Below are 22619 nucleotides of genomic sequence, written 5' to 3'. Positions count from 1 at the left end.
GGTGCCATTTTTTTAATGTGTATCTATAGGTGTATACTGCTTATTTAATGGGGCCCTGTGCTGATGGAAGTCATTCCCATTACTTGTATTGAACAATGCAAAAGTCGGTCAACTGGGAAGATGGGATGGGGACAATCAGACATATATCATATTCAAAATGTGTGGACAAAGCAAACATATCATGAGAATAAAGGCAACTCTTTCACCCTGTGTCTCCAATGTTTATACCAGAACAGCAATTTGTTTTATAGTGTTTCTGTTTGTGACCCTATGTTTACAGCAGGTTAAAGCCAACAATAAAGGCCATAAAAAGGCTGCTGATGTCATTTACAAACAGAACAGGAATGTTTTTAGAAATGTGTTGTGTTGATGGAACACTGGGAGATTTATGTACAGTCATAAAACAAAGGCATGGCAAACCTTGGAAATAGTGAAAGGCACACAAATATAAGCAATGGCTATAGGATTCTCAGCAGCTCTGTTAAATGCAGTATTTATCTGTTTATAAAACAACCAACCACATGAAGTAGTGGTACCACCAAGGGCTCATATACCATACCCACACTGTCCAAAGCTATGTATACTGACTTACCAGATTCTCATTGCCCTCAATATTTGACCTTATCACTTTTGCATATCTGACTTCTATATCTATAAAGCTACTGAAATGAAATATTATCTGTTATTTATATAGCACCAAGACATTTACTCTGCTTTGCAGAGATTATACTTTGTTTGCATTAGTCCCTGCCCCAGTGGAGCTTACAATCTAAGCTCTCTATCACATTTACACACAGTTATATCAGGAGGAGTCAGTTATATCAGGAGGCACAGGGTTGGACTGGGGTGTGCAGGACCCACTGTGGCTACCACCCCAGAGGCCCCCTGCTACTGCCCCACACACCGCCAGGGGCCCCTTTGGCACGATCAGGAGAGGCAGGGGTGCTGCTGCCATGAGGTGAGTTCATGCAGTGCCCTGCAAGTTCCATTCTTTAAACTGGAAATTTGTCTCTTCTAGTACAGGGAGCACAACTGCGCTCCCTGCACTAGCAATGTGCCCCCCTAGATCCTCTCCGGTACTGTAAAAGTAAGCGCAGAGGGGCATCACCAAAGCTGCCTCAGGAGGTATTTAAGCTACAATCGCCCTTGGGGGGAGGGAGATCAGTGGGGATCAGGTCTGAGTCTGCAGGGCAAGAGCCCACTGTGTTTTTTCTTGGTGCCTCATCCCCTCAGTCCAACCCTCAGGGGGCAGTTAACTTACCTGTATGTTTTTGGAGTGTGAGAATAAACAAGAATACCCAGAGCAAACCAACAAAGACAAAGGGGAGAAAAGCTGGAATAGAACTCAGAACCCCAGGGCTGTAAGGCAGAGGGTGCTAGTTACTAAGCCATTAACTTTTACACACCCATATAAAATTAATAACATCACTTTTTTATTGATATTTGTGAATTATGCAAAAGCCTTTTATATAGATTTCATACTGCTTGTGATCAAGGATTCTGACCTGGTCCTTCAAAAACAGCACAAAACAGAAACAATATCCTGGCCCACCTGTCTCTGCCCTTGGCCTGACTAATACAAACCTGCCTTCTCCTATGCTATTTGATTATTAGCAACCTAAAACCTTCAGCCATACTTTAGTGTACATAATATTTCTCACAAATATGACAGATCCAGATAACTGGTAAGAGTATAATACGCCTAAAGGAACATGCACAACAGCTAAAATAGTTTTCATATTACCAAAACGTTATACACAGACCTTGCTATACCCCTTTGGTATAAGTGTGCCCTTTCTAGACCTCTCTGGCACATCAGAAGTTTTGTTTATAGTTGCCACACATCACCGAGGAAACAATAACAACAAAAACTAGGATTGAACCCTCACTGAGGGTTATTTATTTTGGGTACAAGCAAGTGGACAATGAGCAGATCTAAGTATGTATGCATTCTCCACATAAGCCTGTAAACAGAACACAATGCAGTATATCACATTGCTGGCTTCCTTGCACTGGAAATAGTGCATGCAGTTACTTACGATACGCATTTCCAGGCTTCAGTTGTCAGTAGATTCAACCCAGATACAGTACCCTGAATAAGGTAGTACATGCACTCGTAGCAACCTCTGTAATAGTTCTAGGCTAGCGTGCATGGCTAGGCTTTTGTACATCTGGGTATTGTTGTACATGTTTAATGGAACAGTTGGCAGGAATCAGAATATGTGCTAGTAGTCTGAGTGCAGGTTTTGTTTAGCTTGCAGTAAGGATAGGATAAATACTGAGGTGTATGCAGTGGTGAATTCTATGTAAGAAGTAGGCCTGTATTAGTTACATGCCTCTAAACTTACCTTAGAAAGCTTTGTTAGTGGTTTTAAGTCACTAAATCAGTGATTGCCCAACAGTTCCATAGTGTTTCTCTAATGCCACATGCATGCACTTGGAATGTTTCTTTAAGTGCACACTGGTCTGTGATGGGCAGCTTCCTATATCTGGTTATACATTCCAAGGAAGTACGTCAGTGCACAACCAGCCCAAAGTATCACAAAGTTCATTGTGAACACTATCAGTTCTTGGTTTCGACCAGCGTTTTTCATTACAGTCCTGCATTGAAAGTTTTTTTTTTTTTGTCCTTAAATTTGTCACATATCTTTTTGTTCATTTAACTACCACCAGGAAAAGAAGGGCTTTCTGCTCTGGAAGCTCTGTGTGTAAGATTCACTGGTGCTTTTTTGATGCGACCGTGCAGTTTCTACTATGACTGGCGGGGTCTGGACCAGCTGCAAAGGACTCTTCCCATCCTTCAGAGCCTGTGTCAGGTTAAGGATCTGGATAGGAGGAGGCATCAGGTTAGAGCATTGACAAACAACTAGCACATTAAATTTTTTCATACATATGTGCAATCCTTATGGTCACTCAGGATCAGACTGTACGGCCCACATTAATCACCTGTTCACACCTCAGACAGACTGTAGGAGCAGTGTCAGCATTGTGTCACTGTATGAACTGCCTGACCTATGCTGCCTGTGTGTGCTATACTCTGCCTGCCCTATGTTACCTGTGTGTGCCATATTCTGCCTGCTATATGCTCCCTGTATATGCCATACTCGGCCTGCTCTACCCTGCCTTTGTGCCATACTCTGCCTTCCCTATGCTGCCTGTGTGTGCCATACTTTGCCTGCTCTACCCTGCCTGTGTGCCATACTCTGCCTTCCCTATGCTGCCTGTGTGTGCCATACTCTGCCTGCTCTACCCTGCCTGTGTGCCATACTCTGCCTTCCCTATGCTGCCTGTGTGTGCCATACTCTGCCTGCCCTATGTTACCTGTGTGTGCCATATTCTGCCTGCTATATGCTCCCTGTATATGCCATACTCGGCCTGCTCTACCCTGCCTTTGTGCCATACTCTGCCTTCCCTATGCTGCCTGTGTGTGCCATACTTTGCCTGCTCTACCCTGCCTGTGTGCCATACTCTGCCTTCCCTATGCTGCCTGTGTGTGCCATACTCTGCCTGCTCTACCCTGCCTGTGTGCCATACTCTGCCTTCCCTATGCTGCCTGTGTGTGCCATACTTTGCCTGCTCTACCCTGCCTGTGTGCCATACTCTGCCTTCCCTATGCTGCCTGTGTGTGCCATACTCTGCCTGCTCTACCCTGCCTGTGTGCCATACTCTGCCTTCCCTATGCTGCCTGTGTGTGCTATACTCTGCCTGCCCTATGTTACCTGTGTGTGCCATATTCTGCCTGCTATATGCTCCCTGTATATGCCATACTCGGCCTGCTCTACCCTGCCTTTGTGCCATACTCTGCCTTCCCTATGCTGCCTGTGTGTGCCATACTTTGTCTGCTCTACCCTGCCTGTGTGCCATACTCTGCCTTCCCTATGCTGCCTGTGTGTGCCATACTCTGCCTGCTCTACCCTGCCTGTGTGCCATACTCTGCCTTCCCTATGCTGCCTGTGTGTGCCATACTCTGCTTGCCCTATTATCGGCCCTCCACCATATAGCCCACAAACATTTCGGCGCACGATACCACAGAAGTCGGACAGCACTGGCATATGTTATCATCTGTTTGATTACATGTGATACAAGCAACTAGACTTAAGGTGGCCGTGCACAGCTGCCAAATCGGTCCTTCTGGACAGAGTCATCAGCTTTTCTTGGCCCATGTGTAAGGCTACAGGCTTGCCTGACTGATATACGCAGGTTTGATTTTCCCACTGGGACAAGGACCGAATCAGCACGTTGATGCAGTCCTCTTCCAAAGGCCTGCATTAGTAGCCATTAAAATCTGATCCTTGTCCTGAGGGCCAAAAGATTGCATCAGCCCAGTGCTGCCCAGCTGAAGGTGGGCATATCAGGTCATATCCACTTGTTTGGCAAACCAGTTTAAATAGAAACAGATATGTTCTGAAAAGTTAAGCTAGAAGGTAACCGGAAACATAAAGAAATAACTTACCTGCCCTCTCATAACTGCTATCTGTTTGCGAAACTGTCCTCTGTCAAATCCAGGATCTCTCTAAAGGAAAATAAACAAGAGGCATATTAGTTAACAACTGTAATTTGAGAGAAGGAGAAAGAATGAGTGGAACAAACAGAACTGTTTGTTTTTTCTTTTGTTGTTACAGCCACAACTAATAAAACTACAAAAGTCTCTGTGCAGTGTTGCATTGGAAGTTTTGCCCCAGCCATTAAAGGAACAGTAACACCAAAAATGTAAAATGTATTGAAGAAATTAAACTATAATGTACTGCACTGGTAAAAGTTGTGTGTTTGCTTCAGAAGTTGTGTGTTTGCCTTTAGAGGAAACCTCCTGCGACTTTGGGGAAAACGCGGCGCCGCGTATGCCATCCCACCAGCAATTTACATTTTCACCGGTGGGATGGAATTTCGGGGAGATTAGTCGCTGGCGACAAGGGAGATTTGTCGCGGGCGACTAATCTCCCCGTTTGCAAGAGCCCTCAAAAGGAGAAAAGGCACAGGTTACATAGCAGCTAACAAATAAACCCTGTAGAATACAATGGTGTCTAATCTGTTATGTGCTATATAACGTGCCTTTTCTCATTTTTTCCAGCTTGAATGGCTGCCTATAGGCTACACATTAGCTTATTTATATAAACTATAGTAGCATTTCTGTAGCAAACACACCAGTTTTACCAGTGCAGGGCAACAGTAAATTATATTTTAATTACTTTAAAACACTTTCATTTTTGGTGTTACTGTTCCTTTAAGCCACAGGTTCATCCCAGTAGCACTTAGACCAAGCAGATACATTTAGAGAAAAGAAAAACAGTGGCAGTTTTCCTATTATCTCAAATAGCAGCATACCTTTGAGCAGTGCAAATATACCTACTAAACATCAAAATCATTGTTTTCTCTTCTCCAGTGAGTTTTAGGTCACAGACAATATGGGTCATTTGCAACTGGCCCTGCCACAAGTGCAGGGGCATTGTTTCATGCAGAATAGATGCTCCCTATCCTGTCTAAGGGCTCTGGCACACGAGGAGATTTGTTGCCTGCGTTCTTTCCCCCTGGCGCTTTGGCGACAAGTCGCCACGACAATACCCACGAAGAGATTTCATGCGAGTTGAGCTCCAGGCGATCTGCTACCCATGGTACACTCAGTTAACCCCCCCTCATGTTTACTCAAGTCGCTCAGAAAAGGGTCTGTGTGCGATTTGAAACAGCAGGCGATTTGAAGTAGCCTCGTATGTTTTGACGCTGGTGATTTCCATTGATTTAGCATTGGCGTCTTGTCGCTCGTCTTGTCGCCAAATCGCTCTTTTAAAAATCGCCGGCGACAAATCTCCTCGTGTGCCAAAGCCCTTAATGCCACTTGAGTTGCTACTACTTTAGAATACAACATTTTGGAGAGAAGAGACCGGTGCCAATTAATTTGGAGTGCAGGCTCCAAAGTGCAAAAACATGGCACACTGCCCCTGTTTCCAGTTTTTGCACTTTGCATCCTGCCTTGTTATCAGCAAATGGCCCCTAATGTGTAGAGAAGGGACATAACCTGTGGCTGCAAACTGATAATATACATACCAGTTGTAGAATAAATGTTCACATCAGTTTTTAGAAGAATCAAGGGCAAATCGAAATTTGCTTCTTCAAGGAGAATTCAATAATTTATCCCATAGATGTCAGTATCACTTTATACCTTTTCTCTTATGCCAATATAAAGGTGACTGCCAGACAATGTACAAGAACTGATAAATATGGCCTTGGATTATGGATTTCTAAATCTATTTAACATACATTGTGAAGTGTGTAGTCAAACTGGAGGGAGAGGTGGGGCAAGCTACTGCTGTTACCTGCACACTAACTAAATACAAGGTATGGAACATTTCTTAAAGGGGAACTTCACCCAAACCCAACATAAGCTTTCTGAAAAGTAAACGCAACCTTGCAATATACATAAATTGAAAATATGCAGCCTTTTTTAATGATTTTTAATATAATAATATGGTTTGGAACAGTTACCTAAGCCTGGCCATTGTTTCCCTGCTGATATGGCTGGCTACTTTGAGACTCAAAAAAAAATGTTACAGTAGTTGACTGCTCTCAGTCTCCCTTCAGCCTGCGTCCTCCAAACCCCACAATTCCCTGCACACGTGATGTCAAAAAGAAAAGGAACATTGCAGTGCAATGCATTGTGGGTTATGTAGTTCCTGCATGCTGTCTGTAAGAAGTTGTTATAATTTGTAACATCAATGTTTTAGTCCCTCCTCCCCTGCCAGGACTTTGGAAGCTGGAGTTCCCCTTTGACTGAGTTAATGGTGAGGGTCTACTTTTTGTATTATAAATTTGACCAGAGAAAATGACAGATTCTTCAGTATGACAAACCTTAAACAGCTCGTACAGATCTTCCTCCAAATCTTTTACAAAATTTGGATCTGAAATCTTTGGAAGAATAAGATCTTTGATTTCTTGGGAAAATTGAATTTTGGCTTGTGGTAACCATGCCCAGTAAAACGGATCTAAACAGAAGAAATAGGCAATATTGTAAATGAACATGTCAAAACAGCTGGAGACAATTTCAAGGTTATGGGTAAGTAATAACTATTACTCACACACAGATAACAACTAAGCACATTGATCTATAGCTCCAGAGCCACTTCTTACATATCAAAATACTCGAATGGAGCTTCCTGGCAGAGTGCCATTTCTGCGGTAGCCAACATGATTTAAATTGTGTATATACAACTGGATATTTTTGGTTGAAAAAGTGACTTCACATAGCACATCCAGTTATCAAAAGTTACATTATAAGTTGAATGGTGAGTTGCTGAGACAATTAAACTAAAGTAAGATAATTAAATTAAAAGTAAGCAAACTTAGCAGACTGATAGGGCCAATTCGAGCATTCAGGTAACCACACAAAACTCTGATTCACCCCTTCACTTATTTGAATGACAATTGCCTGGAACCATATACAGTGCACTTACATGTCAGCCAACTGCTGTTTAGAATCAAGGCATAAACAAGCATATTTGTAAATCATAATATTTATAATTAGGGATGCACTGAACCCACTTTTTTTGGTTCGGCCGAACCCCCAAACCCACCCTGACGGGTTCTGCCAAATCCCGAATCCCAATCCTATTTAGCATATGCTAATTATGATCGGGGAGGGTTAAATATTGGTGAAATTTTTTTCCCCCCTACCATTTAACCCTTCTGAATGCTAATTAGCATATGCTAATTTATGCTAATTTGGATTCGGTTTGGCCGGGACCATGGATTCGGCCAAAACCAAATTCAGGATTCGGTGCATCCCTATTTATAATTTTACAGTTTACAATCAGACATATCAGATCTGACTTACATCCAAGTCTGCATTGAGCAAGAGACCAAATGTGCTTTATCTTACAATGGGCTATGTATATATGTATGGAAATGTAATGAAAAATCTGTTAATCTGAAACAACATTCATTGCACATGAAATAAGCGTCACATTGTGCATGGTACTGATACTCACAGGCTCTCCAGGAGTCAGGATGCTTAAGCGGGAAAGCTAAACCATTGTCAATAGCAGCAATCTTAATCACTGGCTCTTTTACCATGACCCAGTCATCCTAAGGAAAATACGCACATTAATGAGCTGTTGTTTAAAAACTAGCGACGCACAAATTCCAGGATTCGGTTCAGGATTCTGCCTTTTTCAGCAGGATTCGGGCAAATCGTATTGCCTGGCTGAACCGAATCTGAATCCTTAAAATCACGTGAGTTTTTGTCACATGAACACAGAAGTTGAACATTTTTCTCTCTAACCCTTCCATAGCTAAACTTGCACATGCAAGTTAGGAATTGGATTTGGTTCAGTATTTGGACATATCTTTCACAAAGGATTTGGGGTTCGGCCCAATCCCAAAATAGAACACCTGTCTTTTTGCTTTAGCTAACTGAACATTAAGCATATGGAGTCTGAAATGTACTAGAAAAGTGTGTGTGTGTGTTACATAAAAATAAAATTAGAACACACCTCAAATTTTTATTTGCATACACAATACTTGATACATAGTCTGCCAATCAGAAGCACAGGGCATCCCTTCTCTGCATATTCGCAATAAGACTTGCAGGAGTTTGCATGTTGAGTGCTGGGCTGAAGCTTTTCTTCAAGGACACAACCTGCACTATCTATTTATTGTTGTTGGAGATGTTGCTCCATAGATGCCTGGATTATAGGCTTTACCATAAAAAGAGATATGGGAGCCTTTCCCAAGAGCACAACAGATGAAAAATAGAGGGGAGGATACACTGTACTGACAATAAACTTATACCCTCGTACTTAAATAGCAACATAGTATAAGCTGAGGAGAAGTGATGAGTGGGTTGACCAAACCAAGCCTAACCTGTGGGACAGAACAGTAAGCCCCAGATGCTTGTTTCACAAACTTCAATCATAGCCCCTCCTGTTTGATAATGTAATAGTGCTTGTAATTCCCCATATATGAGTCAAGAGGTGGGAATTGAAATACGATCATAAAGTAACTGACCCACTCACCGCTACTGAGGATAAAAAAACACACATGTTCAGTAATTTCAACCTTTCTTTCAAATAAGGTATATCTTTGTATATCTTAGGGCAGGGGTAGGGAACCTATGGCTCAGGAGCCAAATGTGGCTCTTTTGATGGCTGCATCTGGCTCGCTGCCAAATCTTTAATGAAAAAAAAAATAATGGGGGGCGTGTCCTGCGCTCGGCAGATAGAAGACGTGTTCTACGCCCTCCTCCGCATCGCATCCACATCCGGCATCCTTGGCACCCACCCTACCTTGCCCCTGCGCTCGGCGGATAGAAGACGTGTTCTAAGCCTTAGAACACGTCTTCTATCCGCCGAACGCAGGCCACGCCCTCCTCTGCATCGCATCCGCATCTGGCATCCTTGGGACCCACCCTACCTTGCCCCGAAGCATCCGCGGCCAAACATATTGTTTGGCTCTCACGGAATTAATTTTAAAATATGTGGTGTTTATGGCTCTCTCAGCCAAAAAGGTTCATGACCCCTGTCTTAGGGCAATGGCTTTCATACCATTTTTGTTTAAGAACCCTTTGACATCCATTTTTTGGTTAGGCCATTCCTACCTAATAATAAAGTTACAGATAAAAGAAAACATTGTTGACGGAGTTATTTAATAATAGTTCCAAGAATATCTAAGGTTGGAAATGTGGTCACCTTCAAACTAGGCTTCCAGAGCTAGAGTAGAGCAAAAAGGCATTCTCTCCCAATTCCCACCCTAACCAGCCTTCAGTCAGGGTAACCCTGGGGGGATAGCCCTAAAGTTTGGGAATTACTGTTCTAAATGAAAAGGTATATATTTTGTGCCTAATGCAGTGACATACTGTTCATGTTACAAGTAAGGTTTGTGATTTTAAAATAAAATTGTTTCTTTTGAATACATTTTTACAAGTTTGAGTTTGTAATCTCTGCATTTCTGAAATTCTTCACGCATAATTATTAGTGACACAAAACTCACCCTAGCACTTGCACTGTCCATGGGACAGTCATACTTAATCAGCCAATTATCATTCCCTCTGTCTGCAAAAGAAAACATGTCAGGAATATATTAGAATCCTTTAGCTACATAGCACCACACTTAAACAGGCAGCAGAAAGACCATTTCATATTATATATTACTTATTTATAACATGTTAACCAGTGATAAACAGAACAGATGAACAGAGGCCCACTGTGCCTGAAATAACCCCCTTCAGAAAAATAAGGATTGTTTACACTTATACCTGTATTTCGGATTATGTAGTCTAAAACCACCAATCTCTCAAACTGTAGCTGAAGTTGTCTGTTGGTATTCTCTGGAAGCGGATCAGCCTCAAATCTCCGAAGCCAATAGTCTGCATCTTTGTAGCCTTTTACAAACAACTGGAAGGAGCCAACCTAAAATTCACGAAAGGCTGATTTCAGTGGACTGTGACCTGGCAGAGCGCTTTCATATCAGCCGAAACCAGGATATCATAACGCACTGAATGCAAATGTTTCCCATGTTAAATAGAGGTGGGTACCAAATTTCAAAACATGAAATACTAAATTAACTATGTGAAGCTGCCATATTTCTGACCCGAGATGAGTAAATCTCCATAGACCTAAAACGGACAATACTATTCAAAAAAGCATGGATAAAAGGTGCCAATTTGTTCAAATACTTTCCTGAATAGTCAAACTGTTTGGAAACACCACTGCATTTTAACTGACCTCCTCCTGTTAGTACCAAGCCTGTATTATTTTCCAGTGGCTGAGCAGTAATGCCCTGTGTTAGTTAGTTGTGTTTCTCACTGAATAATGTGTTTAATTATTATACTGAACAAAGGCATAAATAAAAAGGAATGAGTTAGGGGCCATTTATAGTTTTATTATATGTGTGCAAAACAGCTCACTTCCCTCAAGGTTTAATTAATTGTGGGCCTACTAAATATGCGCTTGGGCCTGGTAATATCTAGTTACACCACAACCTGCTCCTTTGGTGATTTTAACACCATTGTCCCCTTCCTTCATTTGACTGCCTATGAAATAAGTGGCAAAGTTTTGTTCTATTTGGGATCAATTAGGACTTTTCAGGTGCTACAGACTAGCACACACAGAGGCCAATGCAGACACAAATAGCAGTATTCTGCTTTGTGTGCCTGCACCTAGGCTGGCACAATGGCTCTGGGTGCAGGCAAAACCTAAAGCTTTTTTGAGCGTTGGAGTATTTTTTGCAGGCTGAAAATCCACCCAGTGTGGCACTGGACTAGGAGCAAAACACTGCTTGTATGTCTGTACATACTACATTATGTGCCTCATTATTACAGTTGTTAAGGTTACAAGTGATACAAATACAAGCTAAGTTGTTTGGAACCTTGGCCACTAACATGTAATGCTGATAATATCTTCATATGCTCTTTTTCTTTAGTTTTGGTTTCAATTTGGCTTCAGAAAGTGCAAAAGATAATGGTGTGTAGCTGAATGTTTGTAGGCAGGCCCAGACTGGCAATCTGTGGGTTCTTGCAAATACCAGAGGGGCTTCTGTAAAATGCCATAGACAGTTACTATTTATTGGACTGGTGGGGGGCACTCAGTATAACCCAACTAAACTGTTCATTTACAGTCACTGGAGATAATCTTATTGTCCCTTTACCGGGCCTCTCCTCCTCATCTTTCAAGGAGTAGTTTTCTGCCACTTTCCCCCCCCCCTTTTTTGAGACTAGTGCAGCACAGAACATCTCCAGAGAGTTTTGTATTGTACATGCTCTTCTGAAATTGGGTATGCAAAAAATGACCCTGGATATATAAGATTAGAGGTAAGCTACTAGAGTCACTAAAGGCTCTGGCACACGAGGAAGTTTAGTCGCCCGCGACAAATCTCCCTTGTTGCGGGCGACTAAACTCCCCGATATGACATCCCACTGGCGAAAATGTAAATCGCCGGTGGGATGTCATATGGGGGAGATTAGTCACCCGCAACAAGGGAGTTTTGTCACGGGCGACTAATCTCCCCGTGTACCAGAGCCCTAAAGGTATTCTTGGTTACACAGCAGCAATGCTCCTTATCACTCGCGTTTAGTTTTCTGAGCTATTTAAATATGACTTTTCAGAAATATCAGTACATCGTCAATTGCACCTCACCTTGGGAGGCAATCCAATTCGATTAAATCTCTGACCGACTTTTGGCACTTTCTCCAATGCCAGGCGCTTGCCTCGTGATTTTACCCTGTCAATGGCACTGTAATTAAATGTTTCACTCGCAAGAAACACGACCTGTAGAAAATAGAGCAGCACAAATCTCTGAGGCCTCGAGGCAGAAACGGCATTAATGTGAAACATTTACCAGTAATTAGTAAAGGAAAATTACAAATCTTTGTCATGTACCAGGCTCACTGACAATATCCTTTAATGGCAATTAAAAAATGGGGAAACATCAACGGTATAATTAAACCCTAAAGGGGCTGGCCAACTAAAAAATGACTTTTCAGGATGATGTAGATGGTTAGATGCTGAGACCATTTTCAAGCTGTAAGTATTTTTGTAATGCAGGTATGGGACTCATTATCCAGAATGCTTGGAACCTGGGGTTTTAAAGATAAGGGATGTTTCTGTTATTTGGATCTCCATACCTTAAGTCTACTAAAAAGTAATTTAAACATTAATTAAACCCAATAGGATTGTTTTGTCTCCAATAAGGATTAATTATATCTTAGTTGGGATCAAGGTACTGTTTTATTATTACAGAGAAAAGGGAAATCATTTAAAAAATTAGAATAATTTGATTAAAATGGAGCCTATAGGAGATGGTCTTCCCATAATTAAGAGGTTTCTGGATGTCATATCCCATATCTGTACCAATATAACAGGACACTGAAAACTTGGAGCCTGTGGCAAACTGTACTTCTCAGTAATGCTAATGCATGGTAGTTAGCTATACTATCAAACCCCAGAGGGTAGCAGGCATCTGTAGGAATATACACTATCATTTCCATTCGCTATGGAAATTACACTGGAATTATTTTAAAATGCTGTTTGATTTAGCTGGATCCCATTTATCTATATAAATGTGAGGATGTAGAAAACACCAATAAAGAAGAATACAAAAAGCCCTATGTACTGTATCTACTTTCTATTGTGCCCTTCTCCAAGGAAAATGTTATTCTCTTCCTGATTAACAAAGTACAGTCATATATCTAATCTGTTTGTGTGATAAAACATGCATGATCATTCTGGGGAAAGCTTCCAACAAACACTGATATTAGTTATTATCTTGCTTGTTTTTATATCTTTATAAAGAAACAGCAAATTACCTTGGTTCGAGGAACGATATTTAGTTCTAATTTTTGGTCAACTAGGCTGGCTCCTGCCTCCGACAGATATCCTTGATTGAGGACAAGGCAGTCTCTTCCAAAGCAACATGGGCAACACAGCTTCTGCAGCCACTTAGTCCACTTGGGGTTAAGCTGGCCATAAGGTTCCTCATTCTTGGGTTTGAAGACAGCAATGATTTCCTGTATGGGAGAGAAGGGGATAGTTCCTTAAAGGGAAACTCCAAACCAAAATTTTTGGAGTTAAGCCTTACTTAACACAGAAACTCCTCTCACTGTAGTCTGTTCCTTCAAAAAGTATGAATAAATAACATGTTTATATGCTGAAATCCAGCTGCAAAACAGTTATTCTCTTTCTGCATCATTTGAAATCCTGACAGGGGAGGAGGAACTTAAACATTGAGGTTACATGTTATAAAACTTCTCCACATCTTACAGACAGCATGCAGGAGCTACATAACCCACAATTAGTGATGAGCGAATCTGTACCGTTTTACTTTGCCGAAAAATTGCCGAAGATGTTGAGCATCGAAAAAAAAAAACTGCAGCGCGCGTTTGTTTTCATAAGTCCTGTGAGTGCGGAATTTTTACATACTATATATATATATATATATATATATATATATATATTAACATATTTGAATTAGCAATACAATTGAAAAAAAATGCATCTTTCAACTCTTTCAATTCCCTTTAATAGGGAATATAACTACTGATGCATGTGTCACTCAGGAGGAAATTCAAAAGAGACTTGAACATGTAAAGGTAAACAAAGGTCTGGGACCAGATGATATTCATCCAAGGATACTAAACAAGCTTAGCATGGTGTCAAGAGACTGGGGAATAGGTAATGTGGGGATCTCCTTCTTAGCCTGACAATTATAGGCCTGTTAGTCTGACATCAGTGGCTAAAAAACAAATGTAAAACTTCAGCATCTAAAAGTCCATGTAGAAATCAATGGGTTGTACTAGGCAAAGTCAAGCCATATTTTTAATTCGAGATTTTAAAGTTTTCATTCCAACAAGTTTTTCATATTAATAATAAGGCAAACATTTGAGTTTTGTTAAATGCAAGTTTATTTGAATTAGAAAAAAAACTCTACAATGCACAAACTCTAAAACTGATAAATAGGCCCATAAGGGACATACTTTTTGCCTATTATTTTAATCACAAAAAATCAATGATTTGTTTTTTCTTGACATAAACAGGGCAAACAGGGAACTTAAACTACTCCATGTTTGTTCCTTGGAGGTAGGTAATAAGATTTCTAGAGCATAGATAATCCCCTGCATAATGGACTTCTGTTTATCTGCGCACCAGTAATCTAATGATCTAACTTGCAAAGACCAAACATGCAGTACTTTCAGTTTCCCTGTTTGTCCTGCTTGTCTGAAGAATTAACAAAAACCATAGTTTTTTTTGTTCTTAAAACAACAGACAAAACATATGTCCAGTGCAAACCCTATTCAGTGAACTCATGTGGAAAAGTGGGTATACTGCCCCTTTAAGGGCTGCCATTTGGTTTTTGAACATTGAACAGAATAGGGCTAAATACTGCAAAGAATGCCACAATTCAGGAGTACTCCTAAACTAAATCATATATTGAGTGCATTGCAGTTACAATGTGCATCAGAGAGTAAGGATTTCTATGGGTGATAAAGCTCAACTCTGCCTCTGAACTCTAACACCTCACTGTCACATACCTAAAATGTGAGGGAAAACTGTGGAAAAATTCAAACTTCTAGGAATCTTCTGCATCACACTAAATCTAACCCTTGCATCAAAAACAAGTTTTTGCTATTGTGCTAGAAAAAAAATTATTCATTTTTTTTTTTTTTTTTTTTTATAAAAGTCTCTTTTAGAAAAGCGCCAAGCAAAAAATGTGTGTTTGTATGTGTCAAAGAGACTCTGTGAGCTAGAAGTCAAAATGCTTCAGCTGAAGAATGATGAACTGTAAACTGAAACTACTGTCATTGCTGGTTGGGGTTGCCATGCACTAAATGTGAAACACAGGTAAGCGCAGACTGTTTTCTCTGAGCAAGGTACAGCAAGGAAAGTGAAAGGTTATAAAAAAAAACCACATTGGCCACATACACAGGATATGCACGGCTTAAATATCACTCTGTGCCATCAGCGAGCTAAAGCAACAGATAGGTAACAGCTGCACGGTGAAACAAGAGAATCAGGTGCAGTTAGAAATATCCAGATAGAAATTTAAGACTCGGAATGTGCGGAACGTGGCATCCGAAAGGGAAAAGTTTCAGAGCTCATGTAAAATGTATGCAACTTCACAAAAATGGAAATAGCTCAAACAGCGGTGAAGGCTCCTGTATGAGAGTTACACACTACCAGAAATGAGGGGGCCTAGACTGGAATATAAGGATCAGAAAAGGCATATTTTCTGGAGAACAGCAAAAGCTGAATCACAATCTGTCAGGTTCCTGTGTTTGGCCCAGTCCCCGCTACACAAATTTTTAGAAAAGAAGGATTCATAGCTATTAGTTTCATGCAAGATGTCTACTAAAGGACCAATGGCACGTGCACATTAAGATTGCATAAGGCTCTTGTCCGTAGGGGTACCCTTTTAAATATAAAGGCTTTGATGACTGGGGACTTTTCTTGGAATTCCAGTATGAAACAAAGAAAGGATTTTAGGGCTCGTACAGATGAGCATTTAAACCTGGAGTTCTCCTGCGGTGGAGTTCTCCTGTGTTCCACCTCAGGGGTGCACAGGATGAAACATAATCCATTTTTTCTTACAGGGCTGCCCTGACATAGGTGCATGTAAGCGCTGAACACAGGTGGAAAGCAACATAATGGGAACATGATAAGAAAGAACAGAACACAGGAGAACTCCACTGCAGGCCCAAATGCCTGCCTGTACAAGCTGTAGACAGATCAAAGTCAGGGCATAAAAGCAGCACAGGTATGGAACCTGTTATCCAGAACTTTTGCAGAATTTGGACCACCATACTTTACATCTACTAGTTCAGCAGCTGAAGAAGCTGGTCCTTCTAGACCAGCAACCCTAACAAATTTCTCTTTAAAAATGACCTAAAATAGCTTGAAATTTTTATACAATATAATTAATCCTTACTGGACACAAACATTTTTAACATTTTAATGATTTGGGGCAGATTTAAGGTATGGAGATCCAGATTATGGAAAGACCTGGTATCCAGAAAACCCCAGGTCCCAAGCTTTCTGGATAACGGGTCCAATACCTGTACAACTCTGGACTAAAATTCAAACTAGGCCCTGGAATTTCAGTCACACAGAAGCCCAAAAAGCCCCCCACCAGCCCACTAAATAGTGACTGTCTATGGCACCTTACAGCAGCCCCTCTGGCATTTGCCAAATCCACAGATTGCCAGTCTGGGCCTGCGTAAATACTTAAAAAGAACTGCATTGAGCAGATGTTGCAAACAGTTACCACATGATTTGGGAAAGAGATAAAAATGTGACTGCCCTTTTGGATATCTAATTCCCTAACACAAGTCATATTCTAAAACGAAAAACCACAAATGTCACAACACTTTTAATCAGAGGGTTGAATATAATCATGTGAGCTGTATGTAATCAGTAACAAAGAGGATATTTACTTTCCAGTTTATTATTCTCAGTCTACAATTCCTTGTGTTCCTGTATGAACAACCTAGAATGCACTACAGTGTTAACCCAAAAATTGTCATCCAGACCTGCATGCCTTGATCACCAGGGCTTTTGGGGGACAACCAAAAAGTTTTGCAGCTGGCTGGAACTGATGTCACTTGCGCATGCACAAATGCTCTCCTGAGGTGGCTAAAGGCTACCCGTGCATGAGCACATGCTACCAAATAACGTTACTGAATGCTTACATCACATGCAAGCCCCGAATCTAAGGGCTCTGGCACACAGGGAGATTAGTCGCCCGCGACCAATCTCCCTGTTCGCGGGCGACGAATCTCCCCGAAATGCCATCCCACCAGCGAAAATATAAATCGCCGGTGGGATGGCATACGCGGCGCGATTTCAGTGAAATCATGGAAGTTTCCTTTCAAGGCAACTTCCGCGATTGTCGCTGCGTATGCCATCCCACCGGCGATTTACATTTTCGCTGGTGACATAGCATTTCGGGGAGATTAGTCGACCGCTAACAGGGAGATTTCAAAAATAACTACCTGGTTTGAGGACACTGAGGGCAACATCCAAGGGGTTGGTGAGCAACAAGCTGCTCACTAGCCAATGGTTGGGAATCACTGCTGTAGGGTGACAGGACACTGAGGAGAAGGGGCCAAAAATTGGTAACTCCCAAAGAAATATGGGACAACTCTGCTTATCTTGCTGATTTTTTGTTTTTTCCTTTTTTTTCCAACTCAAGGTCAAATTTAAAACATGGTAGACCGCCTACAGCCATATTTGCTAACAATCCCCTTTTTCCCAAAACTTTATTGAGTTTAAACTGCATTTCCCGTTTATGAAAATCAGGATGATGGCCAATCCGCTGCCTTCCACACCCCCTATTCATGGTCAGTGACAGGCACAAGTGATATTAGATACTACAATACTATTAACAACATATTTATTGTAGCCGAGTTATCATTAAAGGGCATCTGTCAAAATTCTGTAGCACTCTGGTTGGGCCCCCAGCAATAGGCCACCCCTACTGGCACTGGGAGGGAGCTCCTGGTGCGGACGGCCATGTTGTGGCACAAACAAACAACATGTGACATCGTGCGCATGCACATAACAAGCATGTTGTGAAAAGCTTTCATGATGGACATGTGTACCACTAAATATGGCTGCCTGCACCGGGAGTTCCCTATTGTTTCCCCAACCAGAGTGTGGGCAAGTATTTTTGGACGACTGGTGCCCTTATATAAGAAACTGCTGTGTTATTCAAAAAACTTGTTTGCTTAAACAGGACACCATGGCAGTGTTGTATTTAGAGCTTTCTGAAAAATACATCCCATACTTGAAATAGTTATATGAGCCTTAAAGAAGCAAATCTGGTTAACCTGCTTAACTTTGCATTGTAGTGAGAGGGTTTTCAAATTGATTGTTCTTAGGAAAATGACAAATATTAACACACAGTAGGAAGAGTGGAATTATAAAAATGTCAAACACTTAACTGCTTTTCGAATATGACCTGAAATCTTTGCTGTGATCATTAATCACTTGCATTAAAATGTGCTCCATAAAAGGGCTTCTCTTGAAACCGCATTCCATTTAAGAATTTAATAATGGCACAGAGCCTAGCAATTGTATTCAGACCCCTGACCCATCCTTTTATTGTGCTGAATAACAAGCTGGCATTGACAATTTTTAAATCAAAACTAAAAATGTAACACTGATTTATATTATAAAATCTAAATAAGGCAGTATATAAATAGGGCTTGTGTCCAACATAATTAAATTAAAACATTAGGCAAGAAGTAAGATATATGTATAGCTTTTGTTATTTCTTGCACAAGGCAAAAACCAAAACTGAAAGTAAAGTCACATTTTACTTCTTATAGGAAATTATCAGGCCACACCTAAGTCATCTGTATAATGAGCAACTTTTTATCTCAAAGCTAAACAAAGGTTGCAACCAGTGCCAAGCCAAGCCATCCGGGCACCCAAGGCTATCTGGTCAGCTTGGCCCACCCCTAGCCACCCCGTGCAAGCTTGCGATGAGCGCACAAAGGGCGGCGGGGTTGCCAGGGCCACTGGCGGAGGTAATGGAGTGGGGGGGAAAGGGCCCGGAACTAGTGGTAGGTGAAAGAAGAAGTACCTGCCTGGTGCCCCCCCACTGTTGCGCCATTGGCAGGTGCCTCTTCTGCCTACCCCTAGTTCCCTAGTGTGAAACACTGTAATTTCATCAAAACTGCATTTATGAAAGAAATGTCACATATGTAAAGAAAAGTAATTAGTATAATGCAGAGAAATAAAGTAGCACTTTGAACCTTAGTCTCCTAATAAAGGATCCCTGTATTATCACTGTGAGTCTGGATCCCTGTGTGAACATTGATGTGTTATCCAGAAAGTATTACAACAGTATACCCTCTATATAGCAACATATATGATATCCCCAAGATAAGGAATAGTGTATGGCTCGGTATCTCAAGCTAAAGAAAATACCATGTAAGGCTTTCTATGCCACATAAAGTAAGGGCTTAGTACCCCCAGTTAAGTAATGAACAGTGTAATGTTCAGAATAACAACGTAGGCGAGGGACACGAAGGCTCAAAATTCGAGGCTAAGCAAAGTACAGCATTCCAAGATAAGGAAAGGGCAAACCCAAGTTCAGTTAGGGAAAGTAACAGGGTCAGCATCCAGAGGTGAGGAAGGGCCAACAGCTAATGTAAGTGCATACAACAAATACATTCAATGAGCCAGTATGGTCAACCTTATTAGAATATTTTCCATCATTTTTCTCTTCTGTGCGCCTGTATTAGCATTTGCTGTACTCTTGAGTGTGTAAAAGGGCAATTTGTTCCAAAACATACAGTGATAAACACATGCAATAAAGTATAATTTGGAGCTTAGAACTGCTTCCTGACTCTCTTCACCTTAATTAAAGGAATAGCATACAGCCTAGCCTTCCTCATCCCTACATGAGGAAGTCTGTGTTAGACTTGAGCAGAATCCCACACTGAGTAATGAGTTGCATTATGCTCAGCAGCTTCCCACACTGTCATAAGAGCAAGCTCTATTATTCACTGCAGCAACCCATACTGAGAAACGAGATGCATTAAGCTAAGCAGCATCCAACTAGCAACACTGCTAGTCCATTGTGAAATTTTTAAATTAAATATAAAAAATGGATTTCAATGCAGTATTTTGCTGGAGAAGCTCTATTAACTGTGTTTTTTTTTTCTTTTAAAAAAATACCCATGAAAGTATTTTAAAGGTGGACCCCTGAGAGGCTCAGCAGAAACTTGAGTTAAGCAAGGTGGCATGACAGGCTCAGGAGCAGCAGCACCCCCACAAAATTAGGATAGACAGATAGGTATATCCTTCTGCTGAGCCTAAGGCTCAAGAACTGAATGTGGAGCAGTATCACACTCAGCAGCATCCAAGCTAAGAATTTAGCCATGGCAGCTAAGCATCCCAAGCTAAGGAAAGAGCCATGAAATCTCAGTATCCCAAGCTACAGATGTAGCCATGACAGCTCAGCATCCCAAGCTAAGATGGAGCCATGACAGCTCTGCATCCCAAGCTAAGTTGGAGCCATGACAGCTCTGCATCCCAAGCTAAGATGGAGCCATAACAGCTCAGCGTCCCAACCCAAGCTAAGACGGAACCATGACAGCTCAGCATCCCAAGCTAAGGATGGAGCCATGAAATCTCAGCATCTCAATCTAAGTATGGAGCCGTGACAGCTCAGAATCCCAAGTTAAATATGGAGGCATGACAGCTCCGCAAGTTAAGGATGGAGCCACCATGACAGCTCACTGTCCCAAGCTGAGGATGGAGCCATGACAGCTCAGAATCCCAAGTTAAGGATAGAGCCATGACAGCTCAGTATCCCAAGTTAAGGATGGAGCCATGAAATCTCAGCAATCCCAAGTTAAGGATGGAGCCATGGCAGCTCAGCAATCCCAAGCTAAGGATGGAGCCATTACAGCTCAGTATCCCAAGCTAAGGATGGAGCCATTACAGCTCAGTATCCCAAGCTAAGGATGGAGCCATTACAGCTCAGTATCCCAAGCTAAGGATTGAACCATTACAGCTCAGTATCCCAAGCTAAGGATTGAACCATTACAGCTCAGTATCCCAAGATAAGGATGGAGTCATGACAGCTCAGAATCCCAAGTTAAGGATGGAGCCATTACAGCTCAGTATCCCAAGCTAAGGATGGAGCCATGACAGCTCAGTATCCCAAGCTAAGGATGGAGCCATTACAGCTCAGTATCCCAAGCTAAGGATGGAGCCATTACAGCTTAGTATCCCAAGCTAAGGATAAAGCCATTACAGCTCAGTATCCAAAGGTAAGGATGGAGCCATTACAGCTCAGTATCCCAAGCTAAGGATGGAGCCATTACAGCTCAGTATCCCAAGCTAAGGATGGAGCCATTACAGCTCAGTATCCCAAGCTAAGGATGGAGCCATTACAGCTCAGTATCCCAAGCTAAGGATGGAGCCATTACAGCCCAGTATCCCAAGCTAAGGATGGAGCCATTACAGCTCAGTATCCCAAGCTAAGGATGGAGCCATTACAGCTCAGTATCCCAAGCTAAGGATGGAGCCATTACAGCTCAGTATCCCAAGCTAAGAAGGAAACCATAACAGCTCAGTATCCCAAGCTAATGGCAGAGCTGTGTTAGGATCGGCAGCATCTCAAGACCATCGGCCGCACAAAAGATTGTACAATCTGCCACTAACCGTTCAGGACTGAAACGGCAGATAAGAAGGTAGAAACAATAGGATTTCTACCTCCTTCTGCCGATTCAGCCCTGAAGACAGATTTTGCTCAGGCGCCCAATCAAAATCTTTTAACCGGCCCGATCGGTGAGTCGACCGATATCAGCAGCCTCCTGCGATATCGGTCGACTTACCAACTTGCCATACACGCACCGAATATCGTACGAAACGAGGTTTTGTACGATATTATCGGTGCGTGTATGGCCAGCTTAAGAACAGCGCACTGTCAGACCCAGGATTCCAAACCAAGATAGTAATTTTGAAGATAGTAGGCATGTCCAACCTGCAGTCCTCTATCTATTAAACATCTTCCAGCACTTTCTCACCACCAATGTTTATAATCCACGACTGAAGGAAACTATGTTTAAACAAGATATAGCTGTATCCCACTAACTCCCACTTACCCCCTGCTCATTTTTCACGAAGTAGCTGCCACTAGAGCCCTGGGAGATCCTCTCGGGCAATATATCTCTCACGATGGCCTTCTCCGCCTTCTTCACCACCTCAGCAAACTCGGGGTCATCAGGAAACTTGTTTCTTTCTCTTTCGGCCTGCGCTGCCGCTCCTCGGGTTTGGGAACGTTCCAGCAAAGGCTGCCTCTCCCGGTCACACGGAGAGCCAGGCGGAGACGGTCCGGACGCAGCCGATCCGCGTATAGGAGAGGTGGCCGAGCCCGGTATGCGAACTACTACCCCCGGTACAGCTGAGAAGCGCCCATTGGGACTAAGGCAAACAGGGACTCCAGGAGAGCACTGGGACTGGTAAGAGTAATCAGTCTGGTCCCGGTCTGGAGATACTAACGGGCTGGTTTCATCCATTCTCCCCTACCGGAGAGAAACAAGTGACAGACTAGCAGTCAGGGACACCACAAGCCCAGGACAGGTGACAATCAGCTGACTCACAAGTGGGACTCTCCAAACTTCC

The 22619-nt window shown here is 42.1% G+C and overlaps 1 protein-coding gene across 1 annotated transcript; it reads right to left on the bottom strand.

The window, feature by feature from the left end:
- Positions 1-1872: 1872 nt before the first annotated feature.
- Positions 1873-22569, bottom strand: pi4k2a (phosphatidylinositol 4-kinase type 2 alpha). Its single transcript, NM_001276683.1, is given in 9 exon segments — positions 1873-2825; positions 4454-4513; positions 6841-6974; positions 7977-8073; positions 9976-10037; positions 10241-10394; positions 12120-12251; positions 13289-13489; positions 22100-22569. Coding segments are annotated over 9 exon segments (1416 nt in total). The 5' UTR covers positions 22514-22569; the 3' UTR covers positions 1873-2663.
- Positions 22570-22619: the final 50 nt, after the last annotated feature.

Source organism: Xenopus tropicalis, chromosome 7 (genome assembly GCF_000004195.4).
Source record: "Xenopus tropicalis strain Nigerian chromosome 7, UCB_Xtro_10.0, whole genome shotgun sequence".
NCBI lineage: Eukaryota > Metazoa > Chordata > Amphibia > Anura > Pipidae > Xenopus > Xenopus tropicalis.
This window is presented reverse-complemented; position numbering and strand designations above follow the sequence as displayed.